We start from the raw sequence: 17,342 nt of genomic DNA, 5'->3' as shown, positions 1-17,342 counted from the left end.
AGAAGAAGTGAGAAAATACGTATCATAAGTGAATTTTGATATAAAAACTTTGACCTCTGGTATTGCTGGGCAAAGAAATGAGCTCATGGAGCTCACTCCGGCATATCCAACTTTTCTGTTATCTAGTCTGTCCTTCCGCCACTTTAGGCCGGATACATGGGAGTGTACTGTATTATTGAATGTAAAAACATTCTGATGCCATGGGGTCGGGGAGCAAAACGAATTCTCACAACATATTCCTATCAAAATAACTAAGCACTGAAATGGTACAGTGGAGTTTCTAATCAAGATCCCGATATGAGAACAAATTAAACTGATATTTGATATCATTTTTTAATAGAATTTCAGCTTAGTGATCCATTTCTTGAGTATTCTCGCTGAATAGAACTGGAAAACCTGACTGTATCACAATTTTAAATTATTGATCTCAAAACTGGAAATGTGACCGCATTTGGGATTGCAACTTATTCTAATCTGGATAATTTACTGGTTTTTAATTCAGCCGCCCGAGTGATTGATTAGCCTGCCCTAAATATTGGAATTAAATTTAAAAATGTTACATTTGTAAATCAATGAATGCCAAATTATTTAAGAAAGTCTTTTGTATATCCAACTTCATCGTAATTCAAAAGCATTAGTCAAGGTTGAGAGATTCTTGAACCCTTGTAAAATTATTTCAAATGAAGGATGCTCTGCAGATGAGGAATTGGCAATTAAATTCACTAGTGCATAAATTCGATTTGATGATACCCACTTTATCTAGGAAAGGAAAATTGAAATCACTGATGTTTAAACCAGCACGTGACTGTAATTTTCGATATATGTAAATGAAAATTCATTTTAGAGTCATTTGTCAACCCCTGTAAGCGCTTCCTTGCGACGACAGAAAGGTCAGTGACTTATGCAATGTGGAGGGCGATTTCCTCGCTATTGTTTTCGAGATGCAGATGTGGGGAAAATGAATTCTCGTGACAAGATTTAAATTGCAGTGGTGACCAATGACGTTGAAATTAATTTCTTGAGAACTTGTTCTGGTGTTTTATTTGTGTAGAAGTTTTAACGAATCCATAGAAATATTGAAAAAAATTGAAGGTTAAATGATTAATCAGCGTCTGTATTTAGGCGTTTTAAAGATAAAGTGATATGTAAATTTTTTAAGCCAGTCATTTACGATCACGCCACATCAGGCTATAGGATTGTAGCGTTCCTCACCTTCTCATTTTTGACCCATTCATTCAGGCCATGTCAAAAGACTGTGTCACTCCATGCCATCATATTTTGTCTTGTCGAGCCCCCTTCCCATGGCCGTTGCCTTTACAGTTATGGTCGTAAATCTGCCATCTAACCATGTAGGACCACTCTGACCTGTGGACGTCGATCCGGAGCTTCCCGAATACTGTCGGTAAAATGAACAGACATCAAAGTTCCCCGGTAAACCTCAAATAAGGAGAAGGAGGGCAAAATGTTCAGGTCGCGAGGCGCGCAATTACCGTGGGAATGGGGGCTTACAGTATTCCCCAAAGTTCTTTTCTTCGTATTCCCGAACTTCTATCTTCCCATCCACATTCATTAAACGTCATCCAAATCGTTTTTGATGAAAAATTTATCGAGAAGAAATTGGCATGTATAGGATATCCAACTTCTCAGTTCCGGCCATGAAAATTCTTAACTTTTTTTTCCTATTGACAAAAGATTTTGGAGTGATTCCAGTCCATTGGCGTGGCTTGGAGTGATCTTAAATTACTAGCGTATAGTAGGTACCCAGATAGAGAAGTCAAGCTTTGCTCTCTGTTTTGAAGTACTTTACTGATAATTGTTGGTAAAAAGGATACTTATTTTTATAGCAAAAAAAAAACCCCCAAAAAACTTGTAATTGATATATATTTTTATTACAAAAAAAAAAAAAAAAAGGATTCTTGCAATTAATATATATTTAGAATTTTTTTTCAAATTAGGATGTACTACTTTTCCGGTTTTTGCAACTTGAAGTTATAATTAATTGTTTAATTTTTGACTTTGAAGTAATAGCTTCTACTTAAATACTAAAACTGATTTAAAAAATGCATTTGTAATTTCGTTTTGATTCGAAATAAATATCAGAAAAAGTGGACTTCTGCATTTTTCTTGTCTTTTGAAAATTCCTGTATGCCTAGCAAATTATTTCACTTCATAAAATAAGGGAAGTGACTTAAGCATTTTACATAACACAATAAAAAAATATATCAACATCTGGGAAGAAACATTTAAACTTTTCCAACATATTTGAGTGAACGGCATATGGAAAAGCAATAGTATGGTTACTTAATTTCTCAGGCCTTCATGAAGGCTGTTATAAAAATGTGTTTGCTGGAAATGATATCTCTATTGTAGACAACATTCAGCATAGTTATGTTATAATACATGCATCCAGCATCTCTGTTGCCAAACTTTTTTCTCTTTGGGGATTAGATAATAGCTGTCAACTGCTGGAGTAAGAACTTAGCCTCATGATGGCTCAGGGCTTCCCTGCTGTAACTCGTAACTCGGAAACGGCAACCTTCAAAATTGTCTGTTATGTCTGCCACTCTTCATTTCGTTTGTTTACGGCAGACGTAAATCATCTGCTCATGCCATTGTAAGTCATAAAAGCAGCACGACAGGTTTCGCGAATGGAAAAGGAGCTTTGGAAACTTGGAACTATTTTTGGGAGTTGGGTGCTTTTTTGGGGACTAATAACACAACTGCTTTCTCAAAAAGTAAAAAAAAAAAAAAAATTGCAATGCTGAAGTTAGTTTGTTAGAGTTGATTAATTATTTTCGATTAAGGTGCAGTAACGTGTACAGTGTACACCTGAATTATTGGAAATTTGCCTAAATTTGCTGTTTGAGCAATGAATCCCTCTCCTCACCTCAATCTCAATGCTAAGCTTGTCTCTTTTATTCGAATTTGATTCTTCCACATCTGTTCTCTAAAACCATTTAGCTAGGTTAATACAGACAATTGCCTTTCAGTTCTACGTCATTTTTCTTCGTATTATATGCAGGTTTGATGGCTTGTGTCACGCGATGCGTTCTCATCGATGCTGCCTTAACGAGACGTTACATATTGGTCTTTAGTGGCTGATGGAGTATTATTAAAAATGGATTGATTGGGTTGTGAATTTTTCGCACTTTAAGAAATGTTTCATTTTAATTAAAAATAATCAATTCCCTATTCAATAAGAATGCTATTATATTCAATAAAAAAAAGTGACCGTGTAGGCACATGTATTAGCTATCATTCTTGAGGATTCCGGACAAATCTACCGGATAAATAACGACAATCTTACATTTAATCCAAGTTAAATTATTCAGATGATTTTTTTTCATTAAAAGTATTTTACTTAAGGAACAATAACAACTTTCAACAGTCCATGGTAAAAATGAGTGCCTCCTGTCTATTGTTTCTCATGGCAGGAAGAATTGAAGTTTCCCTGTATTAAAATCATCAAATAATGAATACAAACCGTGAGTGATTGATTCTGTAAGATGTTTCCGCATATTTTTGGAAGTTTTCAGCAAGGAGTTTTCATAAGTGATAAAACATATAGCTCAATGTTTTATTCCGTGATCGTCTATCAAATTTTGAGACTTAAAATAAAGTATGTAATGTATTGTTATTTTTTTATTTATTTATGACGAAATCTCTCCTTGTTTCTTTGGAATAGGCTGTGTCAGCGATTTTTAAATAATCTCGGTATAGTAACGGAACCATTGAAATGAATCTGTCATTCAGTGACTCATTTCTGAAATGTATCCTTCATTCAATGATTCATCATCGTTACGCAATTTTTCTTTACTTTTTTCTGATTATTCTTGTTAGTCATGTAGCAGTGTCAGTGAAGGACATATTCTGTTTTTAAAATTCAGTAATTTGTCTAGATGGATTTTCGGTATGATTCACTGAAAGGGAGTTTAGGATGATCCTTCATTAAAAAAATCAATTAAAAGGGGAGGACAGAAATGTTTTCCTTTGTTTTTCTAGAAATTATAATCCTCCCCAAAATGATTTTTTATATCATCTCAGAATTTTAAAAAATATATATCCTTCTAATGATACCAATTTAGTTCTGAATTTTTCTCTTCTTAATTTTAGTAAATTTTCAAAAATACTTTTATTTGTATGTTGCAACAATACTATAAAAGTTTTTAAATAGAAATTCAAACCTGTGTGATTATATATACATATATTTGTGTGTTTAACTCCACTGTTAAAAGCGTTGAGATGAAATATATATATATATATATATTCTTCCTATTTTTTAGCAAAGTTGAATGAAATTTTTCTTATATAAATTTTGTAACATAATAATAATAAATTTCTAAATAAAGTTACCAGAGATATTAGGTAATATATTTGATGTGTTCATATAATACGAGTAAAATGCAACTTCACTTTTATTTTAAGGATCAGAATGTGAAATTCGTTGTCGTGTATACATGTTTAAAATTTTCATGCTGTTGTGATGCCATGTGTGTATGTTCCATTAAGGAGAAACAGCAGAATTGATGTCAGATTGCTAAAATAACATATTATAGGTTTCATACAATGTACATACCACAACTATTGGGTTATAAACATTCTCATCGAACAAGCTGTAGCTAGCTAATGAAATAACATGCTAATAAAGTAATAAAAGAACTAATATAAAGGGTCCCATTTCTGGCAGAATCAATTCCATCGGAGACAGGCACTCTTGTGTTTATAACCCTCGTAACTCACATTCTGCGTGTCATCAACCCCACCCGGGATCCTCCCATCTACCATCCCCAAAGAACCTTGTTATAAAACATCCGCTCCACAGCAATAAAAACCTTACACAAACCATTGTAAAGCATACGGTTGACACGTGGTACGCCGAGGGGGCCCCTTTCTCTTACGCGTGTCCCGAGGACTTGAGAAAAATACGGAAACTCACCCCCGCGCCATTTTACAGCTGCGACAGCAGTTATCTCGGGCCTTTTTCATGTGTATTTTCCTAGCTTCCTGTCATGCCGTATCCGGTCGGCCTTTTACTCTCGCTTTTTTCAAGGCAAAGTGCAATGAAGTTTGTTATTAAAGTACTGTTTGGATTTGTAAAGGAGCCTCGTTAAACGGGAGCACAATTTATTTTCCTTGGCCGCATGCTGCAATGGTCGACGAAGGCTTCTAGCTCTTGATGCTGGTAATGCTGGAAAAAAAAATGCTATTATTTTTTTTCTCTCTTTATAAATGTGTATAAAATATGATTTTTGTTTCGGTGTGAAAGTAATGACATATGTCGAGTTGGTTGTCGAGATTCGTTAATTTGAGGTTTATGTATGAGTGTTTTTGCTAAGTTTTACGACTAGAGCGCGAACTGTGGGTTTTTAATGAGTCGCAGAGGTATTTCCTCGAAGGGGTGCAGTAGAGGGAAGTTTCAGTTTCCTTTCGGAAATTGTACTTTTTTTCCTTTTTTTTTTTGAAGTGGCAATTTTTCGAATATGTTTATGTTAGTATTCTTGTCCATCTGTTTGGATATATACATATGTTACCTGTATTGTATGAGATTGGCATATCTATAAATTTGCATATATTACCTATATTAAATGAGATTGACATATCTATATCATACATATATTGCCTGTATTGTATGAGACTGACATATTTATATTATACATAGATTACCTGTATTGTATGAGATTGACATATCTATATTATGTAATATAAATGTTTTTCACCAGCTGTTCATAATGTTAATGTAAACCGCTTTGATTTTCTTGATTGTTTTTGACCAAGAGTTCATGTCTGGGTCAGATTTCATCGCGAGACCCTTTAAAACGTTGAATTAAAAACTTAAATGCAATAAGGCATTCTGTTAAAACGAGGATTTTCCTTTTTATCCATTGGTGATTGCTACCATCAAATCTCAGCCCTTTGGGTATTCTTTTCTAATTGTGATGCTTAAATAATAAATTTGTTTGAAGATGCAAATAAAATTGAGCCCCATCTGTTGCGTCAGATGTGCTGCCAACCGTAAATTATTAATTTGTATGGCTAATTTAAACTACGATTGCGTGATCCGTTTAAACTACGAATTTAAATGCGGATTGCGTAGCTTAAATTTCTTTTATTTCTCCTCTAGGTATTTTACCATTTACTACAGTACAAATTAGAAAATTAAAACTTTATTATTATTTGGGATTTTTGTCTAGAGAAGAGAAATTTGCATCGCTTAATTTTTATTTCATAAATATCTTTAAAGTATTTTAACAACAAACAATGATACAAAATAGTAAAATTGAAACATTTTGAATATAAAATTTATGGAAAAATGTAATTTTAGATTAAAATGCATTAATTTCGAATCTGTTCGTTTGAAAAAAACATGAATTAATGCATTTCATCTTTTTAATACAATGTTTATAAATTGGCATACTTACTATTTGTAAATTATGTCATACGACATTCATAATAAAAAAAAATCATTTAAAAACCTTACAGAGCAGACTGATATAACTAGTTCCCAAATTTGGTAAGTAACTATTCCTTGGGTAGTAGGTACTCGCTAAGAAAGGATTTTTCAAAATTTTAATTGATTTTTTAATTAAGAAATTAATCAAAATTAATGGTTTTGTTCTATAATTTCATAGCATATTAGTACATAAAAACCATTTTGATTTCGCTTTAAAATTAAAATAATAATAATAAACTTTTCAGTTATACCAATTTTATATAAGTTCAATTTTTTCTTTTTACTTTATTAAATTTTTAAATGTATTTATAAGAATACTTTTTATTGATTTAGTGACAAGATTTGCACTCATATGCTTTGCAACGATATTAGATACACTTTTTTTTTTATTTAATACATTATTATTATATAATTCACAGTAAACTTTAAAAATAAACGAATAAAGATTAAAACATTATCTTGCTATCATATTTTTGGATTAATTGTTGAAATCTGCTTTTACCTCACTTGCGTGGGCAGAATTTTTTTTCTCTTATTAGATATAAAATTTTAATTGAAGTGATTTATTAATTTGGTTGAATTAATTATCATTGATAAATTAAACATTATAAATATGAATAATTTTTTAAAATTAAATATGGAAATTCAAGATCTTCTTTTCTTTTCTCTTTAGAGATTCTAAAAATTCATTTCTACGCTTTTCTGCATAAGGGAGAAATCTTGATTAATTAGATAATAATTAACTAGATCCATGCGCACATTCTGTATCCTTTGCGGTGCTTTTTAAAAAAAATTAATACAATACAATAATTTGCTTTTTTTTTTGCTGGTCTTGCTAGTAATTCAAAGAAATTAACATTGCCGCCCATCTGACGTTTTATTCGGTGTCTTTTTGTGGCTGAAGACACCCTAGTAACAGCAAATGTTTATTGCTATTGCTTCCTAAATCAAACTTCGTTATCATAATATTTTTGAATATTTTGCTAATGAAATCGTCAGAAGACAGTGTAAATGCAAAAATACTGATAAGACTGACGTAGTTGCTTCAAAGACGGTCTATTTTGTGAAGAATAACTTCATTCTATGTGTTTGCGTATGCACAACTGAAAACAAAGAACCCTGTACCTCGACAGTCGGTGTCGTCATCTGTTATGACGCTTGCGAAAAACTGAGGTGTCATCAGTCTCCCGTTTTCATTTCTTAAATATCGCTTTTTTTTTTTTTTTTTTTTTTTTTTCCAGTTCATCTTTGGTTATGTTCACCGGGAGCTTTAATATTTTAAAAAGTATTGAAAAAAAGGTAGCTTTTTGACACTTGGGCTCATTTCTATTTTCAACTGAGTAATGATATCCTCTTCTACCCGTGTGGTCTGGTGAAATGTGCGGCTTTAAAGAAGTTAGGAACTTCTTGGTTTGTCTTTTAATACTGAAAATATTTGTCTTGATTTTATCAGTAGTCGGAAAAAAAGTGTCATTTAAAAATTGGCATGAAATATCGAGTGTAGGGTTTCATCGTTTATCACATATAAAATGGTTTCATTTAGAAAACTTTTTAAAAAAGTTGTTTATTTTGAGGCTTGTATTTCTGTTTTCCTTGAAGAAAATATGTGCCGACTACTAATACAAGATTTCTGAAATGTTAAAGTGTGCTGTTTCAATACTGATAAGATGGTTTCGATGCTGATAAAATATTGTTTAAATACTGATACTGTAAGTGTAATTTTAAAGTAGAGTTTTTATGAATTTTAATGTATTCCTTTCATATGTATTTATTTAAAATAAAAATTAAATTAGATAGAAAAGAATTCTATTTCGGTTTAATTTTCTTAGTTAAAATTAATCTTTTACAAGTAATACTTAAATTTAATTAAATGTTTGTTTTTTCATTCGTTATAATGTGCTCCTAATTAGTTGTTTAAAAGATATTTTATAGTGTTAGTAAATAATTTTATTATTTATTGTTTTTAGTCTGGAAGTCTTTCAGTATTTTATTTTATTTTGTTTCAAATTTACTAGTATCACTTAAATTAACAATTTCCTATTATTCCCCAAATTATAATATGCAAATAAAAAATGTAAATATGTCAAAATTGGTGAGAAAAAAGAGCATTTCTGCTCATTTTATTGTATATGATAGTTTTCTTTTTCATAAGTTCTTGGAAATTTAATTGCTTTCGCACAAAGTAAGCAAAGATTTATAACTTTGTCTTATGTCTTATATTTCCGTCTTTTTGACATAACATTACCGATTAATTATATATCTGATGAAATGACAAAAAAATTTATTTAAGTGTTATTTTTTAAATATAAATTAGTAACTTCTCAAAATTTAAAATAATCTTAATGAGTACTTGAAATTTTTTTAATACAAATTGCACTAAAATAGCCTCGTATATTTGTCATTTTTGTTCTCTGTTGAACATTAATTATAATGATTTTTCTTAGATATTTTCTTTCTGTTAAAATTTATTCGGTTTAAATATCTTCTAAAAAAAACTTTCTAATTTAGATAAAATATCGCATTGTCATTCGAAAAAACACTGAGATAAATTTTCAGAATTTTGGAACATCTGAAGTGAGTAAAAAAATCGATTATAAGATACCTTCATATCTGTAGCAGGTTAAATAGCTTTATCAGTAAATAAATAAATTGTATAATTACTATGGAACTGCGTTTGTTTTTAATAATATGCGATTTAATTTAAAAGTTTTCTTTAAAAAAACTATTATTTATATGCAGAGTTTAAATGTGATTTCTTACAAAAAGTCTTTATAGCGAACAGGAAATTTTATAACCATAAAATTAATCTGATTATATTTCTACTTAATCTTAATCTTAATCGAACCAACGGGAATAGTCTCCCCAAAACTCTTTCGCTACTCTCCATTCAATTTGTCATGCCAGAGACCGCTTTATATGACATTGGCGTACATTTTTACTTAATCTATCGTGTTACCTGAATCTTGGTGAGTTTTTTGGCGATTAATCTCTAGCATACGTTTAATAGTATCCGAAAATCGAATTTGGGGTTTAGACACTTTTTTCTCAATCGATTGTAACGAAGATTTGACTCAAAACTATACTTGTAGTCACAAAATCCTATACCATTGCGTTTTTGAACTATCGCGTTTACAAGTTTCTGAAAGTACAGACCAACAAACAGTTAACCTGTTGTCAATTTTGGCTCAAAACTTGATAGGAGTCTACGCTATAGATATTAACTTTGTCTACCAAATTTTACTAGCTCTGTAGTAAAGTCCTTTTGTAGTTATCGTGTTAATTTACATTCGAACAGCCGAATAGAAGGACTTCCTCTGAACAAATTTTACTCAGAATTTGTTAGAAATGTGCAAATTTGGTGTAAAGACCATATACCAAATTTCATCCGTCTAGCTCAAAGTGTTTTTGAGTTATCTTTGTCACAAATGGCTAATTTTCAAGAATGTTTTTCGAACTCGAAGAGATTTAAAAACCGGATATTCGTCAAAATGTCGAATTTCAATTTTTTTGACGATTACTATACTTTCTTTATACTAAATATATGAGAAAGTAAAAATTAGAAGTAATCCAAATTCCATTTCCCCCACCCTCAAGGTTTAAGTGCAATTTTTCGATTTAGAATGTCTGTTTGAAGTAGTTATCTAAATCAAACGAATGACGTAGCCTAGCGTGTTGCGCTTTGATGGCAGGATGTCTAATGCAGCATTGTATTATTTAACTTAAGAAAAAGATCTCCGGAAGAAGTGAAAAGCGTGCTATTTTAGAGAAATGTTCACACGAGCAACCAAACATCGCTGGATATGTATTCAGCCGCACATTCTCCGTGTAGAATATCCAACAGCAGGTGTTTGATCAAAAGATTTAGTTGATTACTTTTATAAACCTTCTCGAGTTTCATGTTGTAATTTAATGTGAAGCTGTAAACCGCGGAAAAGAACGAAAAAAAATAGCAATAATTCACCCTTTCGGATAATATATTTTGGGATACAAGAGAAACAATTTCTCGCATTCCATTGAGAAATATTTAGCCCTTTTTTTCCCATTCCATTCCGAATACCAACATTCTTTTGCCGTGACATTGAGACGGTTAAATATCATTCTTTTTCTGATGTTTGCGAACTTGTGATTTGACTAAGAGGAAATACGCTTATTTCACGTGCTACGTATCTGTGTAGAGGATTTGAGGTAGAAGTTGACAGCCTTATTCTGAGGAAGAAATATGAACTTTATTTCATTCATTCAATTACGGTAGAAAAAGATGCCGGTTTTCATAATTGAAGGTCATTTAAATATAACATAATTTATTGCTGCTTTGATGATTTATTTCTGTGAACAGCATTTTCAACCTTTTTCATTGGATTTTGGGGCAATAATTCTTGAGGTTAAAATCATCTATCAAGTTGTTTGTCTGCTTTTGAAAATTATATTTTAAAAATCTTTCAGTTTATATATTTATTTTTAAGAATTATACGTGAGATTGTCACATTTTAATTACGATGAGATCTTTCTAAATACCATGTCAAATGGATTCTTTAGCAATTCATCATTTAGAAACTGGGAAAATCTGAAATTTATGCATAAAATGTTTTTGAATACGTTTTGAGAGATATCCCTGAATTGTTACTCCAGTATCTTCTGTTATCATCCATTGAATTAATTTTTTACAAGTTCTTCTGTTTCAGCTATTTGAAAGCTCATTCACTTTATAATCATGATATTCGCGTCATAGTTTTAAAAATATCTCTTACATAATAACAAAACAAAAAGGCACGATGTCGTGGATTTTATTTTATTGCTTTTTTCGAATGATTGTTTTTCAAATCAAAATTCGATGAATTACTCTTTGATAACACGCATTTTTGAATATTTTGTTGTTGATGATGACTCAGTGTTTCTGTACATGCAGGCATATTGACAGTTATTATGAGTCATTTTATTTTCTTATTGTTAGGGGTTCATAGCCATCTTCAGGCGAACTTAAACAGTTGTTTATTATGTAAGTTAATTATATTTCTGACACTTGACGTTAACGTAATTGTTTAAGTTTACGTATTACTTTTTGACAACGAATGATTACATATTTTTCGAGTAAAAATTGATAATTAATGTTTTTATGCGTATCAACTGTGTTATAACTAAATCGACTAGTTACAATTTTCACTTTGAAATAATTGTTTAAATCTTAAATAAATTTGTTTAGATTTATTGAATTGATTGTTGAAGATTTATACTGAATCGCATGTCGTTTAAATGGTTATTTGTTTTATTCTTACTAAAGATGACGGACCATTATATGGTTTTATTTTAAGAATAGAATCGAAACAAAATATTTTATTTAGTGTGGAAAAAACTTACAGTTGTAATATCTGATTTTTAAGGGTAAGATTATAATATTAAATATGAAATTTACAAAAGGTATCGCTTTTATGGCTTATTAATGTGGGAGTTACTGACATTGTTTATACAAAATAAAGATTATTAGAAAAAGTTGATAGCATACTTCCAGTTTTTATCTGTCATTGCAGCATTTGTCATAATGAATAATCTGACTATTAATGACAATGTTTCTATCTAATACTAATGACGATGTTTCATTCTTTTTTTGCAATATTTTAGTAATAAAACAAAGCGAATAGTTAAAAATTTTGAAATGCCCTTTGTGCTCAAACTATACTGTTTGATTTATGGGAAGAAATTAAAGAAGAAAAACTCTTCTGTGGCAACAATAAAATTCAAAAATTTGGAGAACAAAAATATTTTTTTTAATGAAATCTTTTTACTTATGAATCAAAATAAATGAAAATATTCGATTTCAATGCATGAAAAGGTGGAGTACTCTCCGTTTTTAGTTCACTTGCATATTCAAAATAGGAAGAATGTTGTTTAAAGGATGTTTATATGTTTTTAATGGATATTTTTTTTTCTTAAAAGCAGACAGACAGTTTGTAATATGGTGACCTAGTTCAAACATTACTGTGAAGAACGTCGAGAATTTTGTTTTGAGTTATTCTTTCACTTATTGATGCGTCTTTCTTTAATTGCGTCTTAGATTTTAGCTGAATTTCTCATTGGGTGAAAATCTCGTTTCTCATTGAATAGACGAAGCATATAAGTCTTAAATCGTAAGGTCCCTAAAATTAAGGTCATAAATCGTGTTACTTGGTGATAATAATATGCATTTTTCATTTTTTATACGAATTCATTATAATATGTATTTTTAAAATTATGTCTGGTTTCAATTTATCTCAATTTATTTGGCTAAATACTACATGCAAAACTTATTTCGTGGAATGGCAATCATTTTCAAGAATTTCATCAATTTTTAAAAAGCCTTAACTAAATCTTTTCTACTAGAAGTGTTAATTTCAATATTATTCTATTATATATTTCCTCCTCAAAAGCAAAAAAAAATAGTCAGCATGAATCTTCTTCCATGCAAGTTTCTCTTATTGCTTAATTAGGTGACATTTTTTTATGAATGCTTTTTCCACAGGAAATCAGTAGGAATAATTTATTAATAAAATTAAAATTATTTGAACCAAAATATGTGGCAAATTAAAAAAAAATAATAATAACCGAACGAGAAATTCTTATAATTCATATCATTTTTTTAAATAGACTGTTAAGTAAGAAATCCATATTAGTATTAATGTTTCAGGATAAATTAGAATTATTCGAAATTGAATCCTGGGCATTATTAATTTTAAATGTTTTGACCGTAGAGATAAATTGTTTTGTTTTTCCATCTGAAAATTTCATCAATCATTAATTTATGTTAAATGTAATGTGCGATATTTTAAGTCATATCCATATAAGTCTTGGGTATTTGACGTGAACTTTACCTATCTACGTAAAGTCCATGTCAAATACTATGTCTATCTACGTAAAGTTCATGTCAAATATTATGGCTATCTACTAGAAACTAGCTGTCCGTCAAAATGAGGCTGTGAATTGTGACAATGACTGACTCACTTTCGTTGAACATTTTTCAGTTTTAACCCAAATGAAACAGCCATGAGCTTTGTAAGACAGAAAAGGGTGGATTTATTTTATACCTGCAAAATTTAATGCAGGAAATTTTCATTTTTTTTTCTTTTTTTCTGAGTCTTAGTGAAAGTTTGCTTTTTCTTTCAGATTCGAAGCAAAAATCGATGGCACCACCTGACGTGACTTTCATCTTTGCCGAGGATGTCGTGGAGTGGGATTCCTACCTGTCTCGTCAGTTCGAAGGCAGCGGGACTGTCATCCATCACGAGCAGGTGGAGAAGATGGTTTTTCCGCTGCCGTGCACAAAGGCTCACGTTTTCAGTGACGCCCGTGTTGTACTGGTGATACTATCGCCCGCCCTGGTCGCTTTCCTGGACAGGCAAGCAGCGGATTGCTTCCAATTCACCAAATTGCTGAAACCGAGCAAGACGATAGCCATGGTCTGTGGGGCTTCGCAAGCTAATATCGCAGGAGTCAAAGTAAGTTATCAGTGATCCAGAACTTCATCTGTTTTAATAAAGATATTTTCAGCTGCGAATTACCAAAAAATATTTTGATCAGAGGCTAGACAAAAGCCTCTGCTTTGTATTTTCATTAAAAAAAAAAAGTATTTCTTAAGATTAAAAAAAAAAAAACATACTAGTTTAGTTAATATTTCGATCTGTAAACTATGACAATTAATTTATAAAAATGCTAATCACATTTAATTATTTAAAAAAATGCTTTTGAAGGGTATTTTTATGTAATGAATCTTTATTTTTATTTATTTAAAATTATTATGGTCAGATTCGAATGAGTTTCAGATGTGCCTAAGAATTACATGATAGCAGACGATTCTATTTTTATGAATTATGTGATAGACGTGAATCAAGATTTACCAAATCTAGTTGCTTTTCACTGCTTTATAACACGTTTTTAAAATTATATCGATAATTTGAAGCAGTAAACAAAACGTTGCGAGTTCAACATAATTCTGTTTATTGCAGGCTTATTATTTCGTCGCTGCCCGTTCTCTGTTTCATATTTGTCTCTCAGTCCGCTAATATATTTGTTGATGGCTGGCTTAAAAATAGCCATCATCATCTAAAATAGATCATTATAAGATGGCCATTGTTAGGGCCATGCTATAATGATCTGCAATAATAAACATGCGTTTTACTTTTACATTGGATTCAATTGAAAAATGGAAAGATATGATATTTATATCTTTGGCATTATAAAATTATTACTATGGAACTGATGCCCGAGGTCATATCAAATTAAAAACTAATATAAATCGAAAAAAAAAATCTGTCAACCTAAAAATCTTGAATTATCTAATAAGAAATTCAAATTATATATCTATGCGTCGTCTTGGGCAGTTTTTACTGCTAATCTTTATCATTTCACTATTTTCGAAGAGAAATCAGTGTGAAGCTAAGTAAGAAATCAGTGTGAAACTAGATCGAATTAAGGAATGGACTGTCATTTTTGTTCGGTCTGAATTTCACTGGAAATATTTTTCGATCAAGAAGCCCTTGAATTTTGATTAAAACTCTGTAGTGCTTCCAATCTTAATAATCAATACCAAAATGTAAAAATATCATTCTAGGGGCGGCGTATTGAGTTTTTAATATTATTGCCTTATTAAAATGACGTACTTTTCTTTGTACTTTTAACAGATTTCTTAAAAATGCTATTTTCTGAAACTATTCCCAAATAATTTTAAGTAATTTCATACTTTTATCCAAAGGGAAATATTTTGGACTTGCCTCTTGAGACATAAAGTATAAAAACTTAATAATTTCCTATATGTATATTGAGATATATCTAAATTAAAGTGAGTAATAATTCGTTCTAAATTTATTTAACATCTTTAGTAAATTAAAGTATTAATTAAAAAATGTATGCTTTCTTCAGAATGTTTTAGTTTCCTACGACGACTGGCGCCATCTAGAGGCCAAAGATAAAGACATAAATATGGTGCGTAACGTCATCGAAATGATCCACGAGACACTCGCTCAATCGAAGGAAAGCGAAAGAATAACAAAACCAAAATTTAAATTGGTGCCAAGGAAAGTGCACGAGGTATGTATGCGTACAACAACCGATTCAGAATTGTATATCTAGTAAATAGAAAGTAGTGGCAGCTTCTCCATTAATGCTGTAAAGCAACAATATTCCATGAAATTACTTTAAATGCTTTTGTTTTTGTTTAAAAACAAGTATGATTATTTTTTCACGATGAAAGTTTGATGAACAAGAAAAATAGATAAATAGTAATAAAATCATAGAGCTCGGAAATCAGCAGTGTTGCATAAAATATTTTAATCAAGAGACTGCAGTTTTAAACAAAAGTTACTTTACCAATAAGTAGTCTAAAACTTTAAAATTTCTAAGCCAGATATGAAGTTTATTATATTTTAACCATTTCGACCCTAATGAGCCTATACATCTCAGAGATCAAATTCCATTTCTTATTGGGTAAATAAATCCTTTTACTTGGGGTGTCGTAGAAAGAGCAGTTTTTACACTCAATTTTACATTTTCATCATGCAAAACTCGGCCCGTAAAAATTAAGCATGTTAAATAGCTAGTTTGTGACATCAATCTTTTGCGAGCGTTGAAATGATGTCTCGACAAGTAAAAGTATCAGAGTCCTCCTCCCCCCCCCCCCCCCACCAGGCCGCTGTGGCCTGGTGGTAAGGTCTCGACTTCGGAACCGGAGGGTTTCACTTCACTTACCCGATTCCACCGAAGAACCGTCGTGTAAGAGGGTCTGTTGCACGTTAAATCCGTCATGACCAAATGTCCTTCCGCTGGTGTGGTGTGGAGAGGGGGGGGCAACTCAGGTGTCGTCCTCGTCATCTGACCGCGGTTCAAAATTACGAGTTCCGTGCCAAAATAGCCCTAGTGTTGCTTCAAATGGGACGTTAATATAACCCCCCTCCCTCCTCTATATCTTCTTGCGGTCAGCTCGAAAATGCTCGTCCAAAAATGAATATTAGATAAGATGTGAAATAAATAATTTGCTACAATCATCATTTTTTCTTTAAAAAATCTAATTCACCTTTCTTTATAAAACTTTTCGTAAAAGTAACATTTCAGAAAATTATCCATTTACTTTATTTTGTCGAAAAGTAGCAATTTTTAAAAATCATTTCAAAAGTTACTGCAGTATTAATGAATGAGCTACCTTTTCTCCTTTAAATGAACATTTTTTTTTCATTCATGAAATTATTATTATATATTGCTTAGTCTTTTTTTCCTAATTAAAAGAAATTTGTTATTTATTATGGATGTAGACGTATTTAGCTCTTAGTGTGTTATAAAAATTTCTCGGAATTCTGCTCTTTTTATAATATTATATACATCGTCTCATATCGTCGACATCATATAGTCTAAATGAAAGGGGTTATATTTCTTAAAAATATAATTGAATATAATTAGACTTGGTGGCTTTAAAATCTAAAGAAGCAGTCGAAGTATTAGTAATCTTAATATGCCGTCCATACAAGCATGTTGTAATAATTATAAATTGGATGGAAAAAACGTTGAAGAATAATTAATATGAAGAAGCTAACAATAAATAGAATTACCGCACAAACAATTCATTTATCACAAGCTCACATTGTATCAGCTCTTTAAAATATGAATCGGAAAAACGTTAAACTTCATAGTTTTTTTTTGTACGTAAATGTGTATTCTAACCTTATAATATCATAACTTTCAAAAATCACACGTATGATCGAAAATGTGATATAATGGATATGAATTTAATGGTGGAACTTATAGTTAAAATCGCTTGCTCACTTGAATCGCGCATTTTTTTACATCGTGCCCGTGATCGTCTGGAAAGCCAAAAGTACTGAAGGGAAGGTCAGTTCAGTATGGAACCTATTCTACCACATGTTTGTAGAGATTA

The 17,342-nt window shown here is 31.0% G+C and overlaps 1 protein-coding gene across 5 annotated transcripts in view; it reads left to right on the top strand.

Moving 5' to 3' along the window:
• Positions 1-17,342, top strand: part of LOC129963294 (uncharacterized) — a 112,690-nt gene that overhangs the window by 83,722 nt on the left and 11,626 nt on the right. For 4 of the 5 annotated variants that reach the window (XM_056077588.1, XM_056077597.1, XM_056077606.1 and 1 more), the window contains exons 2-3: positions 13,586-13,917; positions 15,338-15,505. In XM_056077588.1, coding sequence (XP_055933563.1) covers positions 13,586-13,917; positions 15,338-15,505 — 500 coding nt within the window. Of the gene's footprint in view, positions 1-5,062; positions 5,183-13,585; positions 13,918-15,337; positions 15,506-17,342 lie in introns of those variants that run through there. The other variant, XM_056077615.1, reaches the window with a different exon arrangement.

Source organism: Argiope bruennichi, chromosome 1 (assembly GCF_947563725.1).
Source record: "Argiope bruennichi chromosome 1, qqArgBrue1.1, whole genome shotgun sequence".
Lineage (NCBI taxonomy): Eukaryota > Metazoa > Arthropoda > Arachnida > Araneae > Araneidae > Argiope > Argiope bruennichi.
The sequence above is the reverse complement of the archived record's forward strand: the minus strand, read 5'-3'. Positions and strand labels throughout refer to the sequence as shown.